This window comes from Musca vetustissima, unplaced genomic scaffold (genome assembly GCF_032173495.1).
Source record: "Musca vetustissima isolate MV318-11 ecotype Yass unplaced genomic scaffold, APGP_CSIRO_Mvet_v1 utg173040, whole genome shotgun sequence".
NCBI classification, from domain to species: domain Eukaryota; kingdom Metazoa; phylum Arthropoda; class Insecta; order Diptera; family Muscidae; genus Musca; species Musca vetustissima.
The window spans coordinates 386-8,381 of record NW_026886811.1 but is presented as its reverse complement, the minus strand read 5'-3'; the positions used below and the strand labels follow the sequence as shown (position 1 = coordinate 8,381).

At 37.3% G+C, this 7,996-nt stretch overlaps 1 protein-coding gene across 1 annotated transcript; it reads right to left on the bottom strand.

Annotated features, from left to right (window-relative positions):
* Positions 1-117: 117 nt before the first annotated feature.
* Positions 118-7,595, bottom strand: LOC133334290 (carboxypeptidase B-like). Its single transcript, XM_061542580.1, has 4 exons — positions 7,217-7,595; positions 1,156-1,353; positions 427-1,094; positions 118-363 (listed from the first exon to the last, which is right to left on the bottom strand). The coding sequence occupies exons 1-4, from the start codon at positions 7,593-7,595 to the stop codon at positions 118-120; spliced, it is 1,491 nt and encodes a 496-aa protein (XP_061398564.1).
* Positions 7,596-7,996: the final 401 nt, after the last annotated feature.

The following is a 7,996-nucleotide window of genomic DNA, read 5'->3' as shown; positions in this document are numbered from 1 at the left end:
ACATTATTAAGTCACATTAGGAAAAATAATTTATTTATCTATAAATTAAAATAAAAAATAAATAACTTACAATTAAAAAGTTAAATACTAAACAAAACACTTAAAAATTAAGTCAGTTTAATTTAATCTATATAAGGCCAAGGCAACGGTGCGCATAAATTCATAGACCTCTTCGCCGGATTCCACAATGTAACTGGGTGGCATTAAGAAACCATAACGGCCCTGATCCTTTAAAAATACATTATAGACAAAGTGGGGATTAATGCGATGTTGGACCCAATCGGCTGAATTGCCAGCCCTGGCCAACTTCAGACGGTAGCTGGAACCCACACGATATTCCGCTTCATTTAATTTGCGGAAATTCTGAAATTCAAAAACAAATTAGATATTTTCTTCTTTTAGAAGCAAGGAAGCTTAATCTCTTACCATCATTGCTCTCCGGCCCACATGATGCAATTGCTTTTGATTATCCGTAACAAAATCAGCATCACCCCATGGATAGGCAATGTCCTGGCCATAACCACTGAACGATATATACGCTCCTAAGAAATCTTTCATATTAAACATAAAATTGCGTATGGCGCGTGTCTCCGGCTCTGAGAATTTCTTTGGACCTTTATAGAGATTCTTGCAGGGATTATCTGATGAACCAGCACCACCCCATTTATATTCAAAATTACGATCTAAATTCACACCAAAACATCCGGATTTACTATCAAAATGTCGATTTTTAGTCCACAAACGATCTGTTATCCTTGAATGTTGATAACCATCAGGATTGGCCACTGGCAGGAAATACCAATCAATGTGTCTCATATACGATGGCCCTACTTTCCATTGATGGGCCAATTTTGATATGGCCAATGTGACAGCAGCTGGACTCAGCCAATCACGACCCTGTAGACCGGCATCAATGAATATCGCCCAATTTTCAGGATTATTATTTGAGAATCTCAACACTTCCAGTGGTCGTTTATTATTCGTCACACCGATTTGCACAATTTCCGCCTGCTCGGGATATGTTTCCAAAATATATTGCATAAATTGTTTTATCTCCATCATATCGTGATAACGATTCCATGACATTGTGCTACCTAGAAATATAGAACATTTTTTATTATTTTGAAATGTTAGTGGGTATTGGTATTAACTTACCTTCCAATTCTAGCCATGGCATTTCCGGATTAGTATTATTCACCTCGGTGTATGTTTCATCAATGGCTGTTTCCAAATCATCAATCATTATGTTGTAGGTAAAGGCACTCGATGTCATATACTCCTTCGCCTTGGCAGTATTCTTGTAATCAATCAATATATCAACGCCATCCTGATTGATATTCCATACTTCGTTTCCTAGAGAAAAGAAGAGAGATTTTTAATATTTTATCTTTACGAAAATAGTGACTAGAGTGAAAAAATTAAAACAAGAACAAGTAGTGAGAAGATTATAAGCCCAACCGTAGATAGAAAAGATCAACCCATAGATTAAACAAATATTTTTTCATGACCTTTCACTGGTCAGGAGTTTAATAAAATCGGATGAGGTTTTTGTGTACACTGGTCAAATAGAATCCTGTGGAGTAAGGATATTAACTAGGGGGATGGATCAAGCATTGTGATGCTCGAAATTTATCTACTGCCAGAAGACTCACTGAACGCAGCGGAACTCGCCAAGGTGGGTCACATAAGCACCGCCGCAAAATTTATAATTCTCCTAACTTTGACGTCTATCCAACAGATGTTTCAAAAAGGTCAGGCATAATGGGACGATCATTTATCGACTACTTCTTGCGAGCACCGGGAATTGTCGTCACAACTTTGACATGAATTTGAGTCCGAACATCGCGCAGTTGAGATTTGCCTGCGAACGGGTAGCATCCAAGAAGATAAAACAGAGATTTTCTACAAGGACTCTTCGATACCAATTACAAATCAAAGAAGCGTTGGTTCAACACACCCTTCTCACAGACAGAAATGTCACAAACACGGAATTGGACGTTTGTGTGAATGTCAAATATCATGAGTTTCAGGAGAAGCCCAGATCCTGTTCGTCATCCCAAAGCAGACATCATAGACAGGCAAATTTTTAACATAAACGTTTCACCGGCTATTTGGAAAACATCGAAATTAACTCCAAGACATATGGGAAAGTAAAGAGGGCTGCTGGACTTTCTTTCGGTCAGCCCATCAAAGGCATTCAAGATGACAACGGAGTAATAGTCGCCGATCAAATGGAGGAGATCCACCAATCTGATGTTGCAGTGGATAATTCTATGCGCACTCTTGTCAGCACTGCAGTAGAAGATTTAGACAACGATGCACCCCTCATTGATCTCTGTAGTGAATTCAAAGCGTATGCAACTGTAAACAACGATGGGCGTAGATGGGACTTTATAGACTCAGAACTGGTCCGGTCTCTTCCGTGCCGCGAAGAAATGGTATAGCCTCGACAAAGTTCTAGATGTTGCCATGAAGAATGCTGGAGAAACCATAATTATTATTAATAATATTCCTGATGGTACTTTTTAACCACTGCTTCAACATTGGCTATTTCCCAATAGCATGGAAAGAGACACTGGTCGTATCAATCCCATAGCCTGGTACAGACGCGGAAGCTACAGACCAATTTTCCTACCAACCTGCTAATTCTGCGATGCATTAACCAAGTTATAGGAGAAAGGAAAATCTTAAGATATTACCAGTTTGGCAAATTCGACAAGCCATGCACCGGCAGCCCTATCTTCATATGTCACCGAAGGTTTCAAACTGAAGAAATGAAGCATTACTTTTAGTCTGGATTTTGCCAAAGCTTTTGACACAGTCTGGTAGCACGGAATTTTTAATAAGATGCAATCGCTCGGATTTGATCATCAAACTTGTCGCATGGTTGAAAGATTTCTTAAGTTTTCTCGAGTATTTCGTGTTACAGTAGAAGATAAGATGTCTGAACAGCGTTCGGTTAAACAGGAGGGTTCGTATGCGACATACCAGTGCCACCTGAAAGAGGATTGCTGTTAACATACGCCGATGATGTGTCTTTTGCACTGCGAGACCGCTTTGAAGCACTGTGGAAAGAAGATTGAATGGAAACACTTCGCAACTACTTCAACAAATGTAAGTCCCCATTTGTTGAAGAACTCAATGTTGGAAAATGTGTATCGGTGGTTTTCAAGGGCAAACCCAAGTCCACTGCGAAGAGCTATCGAAAATATATTCCAACTATAAAAGTTGGAAATTAATTCATTCAGACAGGATGAAATACCTCGCCATGTGGATTAGGTCCAGTCTTTTGAATGCGAGAAGGACTTTCATGGGAGGTAAATTTTTCTAGAATACAAGCAAGTGATTCGACCCATCATCACCTACTTCTTTGCTGCATCAGCACAAATGGAAAGGATTAGAATGTGGGAGAGAAATATATTGACACAATGCGTAGGAATGAGGCCAACACTGAATAACAATCTGTATGATATGAGTCTGTATGATGAAATATGCCCATATGTGGAAAATGGAATAGTGGAGCAATGCCTAGAGTGCAATGAGGAACTATGTTTACGATTCACAAAGATTTATACCAATCCCTTCTTCAACTCTACTAATATCCATATCTCAAAATCGAACCAATTTTCAAGACTCCCTCTATATTCGTTCACATTATACTAACGGCTATACAATTTAGTACGGATTTGAAACGTCCAAGATCCCTTTTTCGTTTTTATGAGCTTTGCAGACACATAATATTGCTAAGCTATAAATAAACGATAAAAAAATAAACAAACTGTCGTTACCAAGTCCATGTAGCATTGACAGACTTTTTGAATGATATTAGATAGTTTTTAAATATGTAAAAGCTGATGATGTTATGTTTGTATATTTTTTGCATGATTAGACATAGACGCAAGCGTTATTTAAATTCATACGTTATTTTTTCGAAACATTTATTTATTTACATTTTTATGTCGAAACATTTAAGCCGGTTCTGTGTGTTTAAAAAACGTTTTAATGTGAATATATATTAACAGAAATACAGTTATAAAATGGATTTTGGACTAAAGTCTTTAGTTTTTATTGATCATTACAAAATTCATGATTATTTGGCCAGTGGGTAAATATTTACAATTTTCTATCATTAGTAAAGAACAATTTTACGATGTTAAAGTTCAAATTATGTGTTACGGACCTTAGGGTGTATTTAGTAGGGGTTTGTTTAATTAAAGATAGAGAGCTATTACTACACACATTACCATGACTGAAAAGTCAGTCATGCCTTTAAGATCGTATTGTGATCTAGTAGGCGGAGTGAGATTTCGGTTCTCGGTCTTCTATGAATAATCCCATTTTCGACTATCTAGCTGGTTGGAAGTCATCTGTGTAACAACAGTTACGATGCGGCATGTAAACTAGTGTTCCGCTATCCCATGTGTCCCCGTCTGGTATCATAGCTTCACATGTTGTTAATACTCTTATTTCAGATATTCTCAAAATTACTATTTGAGGATCCTATTGTGGTTTGTAATATATATTTATGCTATCTATTGTGTCCTATTTCGATCCACTCGTTCATTGCTTTAAGTATTAAAGCTACGACGGTCTCTTAATATGTTATTTGGATGTCTTGCTCTTGTCGGTGTTGTCCTCATTGCCCCGAATATACCTAGGAAGCATGTTCTCTGAAATTTCTGTAACAATTTTACATTACATTTTTTGTCTATTGCTGTCCAACAGACTACCGAGGCGTATGTTAGAATTGGTCTAATAACACTCTTATAGATCCAGTGTATCATCTTTGGATTAAAACCCCATTTAGAGCCTACAGCTCTTCTGCAGAAGGTCCAGCATCTGTGGGCTTTAACCACCTGGTCATGTCTTTCCATTTGAGTTTTCAGTTTTGGATGATTCCCAGATATTTAAATTTATTTATTTTTGTCTTCCTAGTGATGAGACATATCAACATCCTCAATCATACACTCGTACAGTCATTTTAATTCCCAATTTCAAGACTCCAGTTCTGTCTGTTCACCTGAATCCAACTTGTACCGAATTTAGTACCATTTACATATTTTCGTACATATAAGTACAAACTTCTAAAAACATATGTATTCCCCATAAATTTTCAAGATTCTAGCTGTATATATATACATTATTACAATTAGAACTAAATTTAATAAAGTTTAGTACTTTTCGTAGCGTTCTAGTTCAAATTTCCATACACTTCCACACTTAACTTCATGCTCCTAGCTTCAGCCGTTTCGTCTGGGCGATGATCTGTCAGTCATTCACACACTCACTTATAACTAAGCTGTTTTATGTTAGGTTGAAGAAGCCCGTTGGAGAAATCCATTAAGCCAATCGTCGAAAATGTGGATAAAATCGGAGAAATTATCGAAGTGGACCGGCATGTTAGCAATCGTAACATCGCCCAGGAGCTAAAAATCGACCATAAAACAGTTTTAAACCATTTGCACAAAGCTGGTTTGAAAAATAAGCTCGATGTTTCAGTGTCACACCAATTAACAGAAAAAAATAGGATGGATCGAATTTCCATCTGCGAAGCATTGGTCAAACGGAATGAGATAGACCCATTTCTTTAACGGATGGTGACTGGAGATGAGAAATGGATCGCATGCGAGATAACTCTGTGCGAAAACGATCGTCGTCAAAGAGCGGTGGCCAAACCAGGACTAACGGCCATGAAGGTTCTGCTATTCATTTGGTGGGACTTGAAGTGGATTATTTATTATGAGTTGCTTCCATATGGCCAAACGCTAAATTCTGATCTCTACTGTGGACTGTTTGAAGATAGCAATTGACCAAAAGCGGCCAGAATTGGCCAACAGGAGATGTGTCGGGTTCCACCTGGACAACGCTAGGCCACACACATCTACAGTGAAGTTTCGGCAGAACTTCGGGAGCTTGGTTGGGAAGTTTTAATGTATCCGCCATACAGTATCGACTTAGCACCAAACGATTATCATATTTTTCTTGGTATCTGGGAAGTATTGTGAAAATCGATTACTAGTGTTTTTTGCAAATAGAGAGCAGGACTTTTATGAGAGAGGCGTTATGAAGTTACATTTAAAATGGCAAAACGGTGCATATTTGGTCCAAATCGGACATTCCGAAACATGTTAAATAAAGTCCTATAGTTCATATAAAAATAATGGATTATTTCCCTAACCTAATATAAAGCGGATAATGTAACCTGTGTATAATTCCGAAGACCTCTGCAAACCATAGGCTGAGGACACTTTTTTTTACATGTTTTAGTGCCATTTGTTAACTTTCGCACTCTTGTAGTACTTATTTCCAAAACTAATACCAAATTTCATGATTCTAGCCTATAAATTCATCCAATTCCAATCCTACACCCCAGCGTGTTTTTAATTCCAAGTTTTTAGTATTCCTGCTCTATCGGTTCATCTAAATCCAAAATGTATCAAATTTAGTACCCATAAGTATAAATTTCGAAAACTACATCCATACCCCAATCCTACATTCCAACAGTAATCTTTTTTCCAAATTTCAGTGTTGCAGCTATATAGGTTCACCCAAATCGCACCAAATATAGTACCATTTAGTTCTTTTCGTACACATATGTACACATTTCCAAAACTTTCTACATTTTGCAATCATACATTCCGACGGTATTGTTTATTTAAAATTTCAGGATTTCATACCCATCCGTTCCTACAAATTAAAATTGTACCAAATTAAGCACTGTTTCGTACACATGAGTACACACTTCCAGAACCATCTCCTTATATCGACCGTACTTCTCAACCCTTTCAATTTATTAGCTCCATTCGTTCACTTGTTACGAATTTGTACCATATTTAGTACACTTTAGTACTTTTCAGATATTTAAATTCGAATTTCAAAAAAAAAAACCCTTTTCAAAATTTCAAAGAGTTCTAACTCTACCGCCAAATACAAATGGTACCACATATAATACTTTTCGTGCCTTTCTAGTACGATTTGCCAAAAACCCAGCCTAATCTGACACAGTTGGACTAAGAGCGACCCTCACCCCAAATTTGAAGATACTAGCTTCACCTGTTTCATATGGGCGTTGATGAATCGTTAAGTCAGTCAATCAGAGTGTCAGTAATATGGATAGAAATCGGTTATAGTGAACAATGTTTTCACCCTTTCACGTTTTTTTTTAAATATTTCTTTTATATTCTTTAGTTTTATAACTTTTTATTCTCACACTAACCAAATAATTGCCAAAATTTATTCAATTCCGGATGTTTCATATTCGTTTCGTGTATTTTCCACAATTGATAACCGTAATACCGGATAACCGATGGATCATTGCGATAGCGCAGATTTATTTGATACGTTGAGGAGGGTGAAAAGATGTTATAACGACGAATATCGGTTGGTCCGACCAACCACTGCAGACTTTCGACGGTATTATCGTATAAATCCTCGCTATTAAAGAATGAGGAATTCGCGTCGTAGGAGGGATGGCGTAGCAAGAATATTACATCACTGACATCCGGGGATGTTTGGCGCGCCAAGTAACGGTATGGCCATGTCACCGGCAAAAAGATGGTCATCACAATTAAAACACATTTCAATGTCGTTGTCATAATAATAGAAGCAATGGGCGGAATACAAATCTTCTCATAAGCGCGATGATTTTTCGATTTTTGTTTTTTTCCCCCGACGTCTTGTAGTTTTTATTTCTGTTGTCTAATGATTCTACGAAAAAGAACTTCCTACGGCCACGGCGTTAACGAGCAAACTGATTAAAGCGAAATTCTTAAGATTGTCAGCATATCTATGCTCTGGAATGACTGGGTTGTTTGCCTATTTCTTTGACGGTGTCATTCTTCTGGGGGTTTTTTTCTCTCATTTCTATCTAACTTCTTCTATTTTTTTGTTAAGTGGATTCTATTTTATGTGGGTTTTATGTTTTTCTATTTCAATATCTTCGTAATCGAATTGCGTGAACGAACACCTTTCAGACCTGAATGTCATTAAGTATTAA

Coding starts and splice junctions, on each gene's coding strand:
- LOC133334290 (XM_061542580.1), bottom strand. CDS start 7,595: ATGACAACGACATTGAAATGTGTTTTAATTGTGATGACCATCTTTTTG. Junction 1,354..7,216: donor TAAATTTTGGCAATTATTTG/GTTAGTGTGAGA, acceptor TCTTTTCTCTAG/GAAACGAAGTATGGAATATC. Junction 1,095..1,155: donor GCCATGGCTAGAATTGGAAG/GTAAGTTAATAC, acceptor CTATATTTCTAG/GTAGCACAATGTCATGGAAT.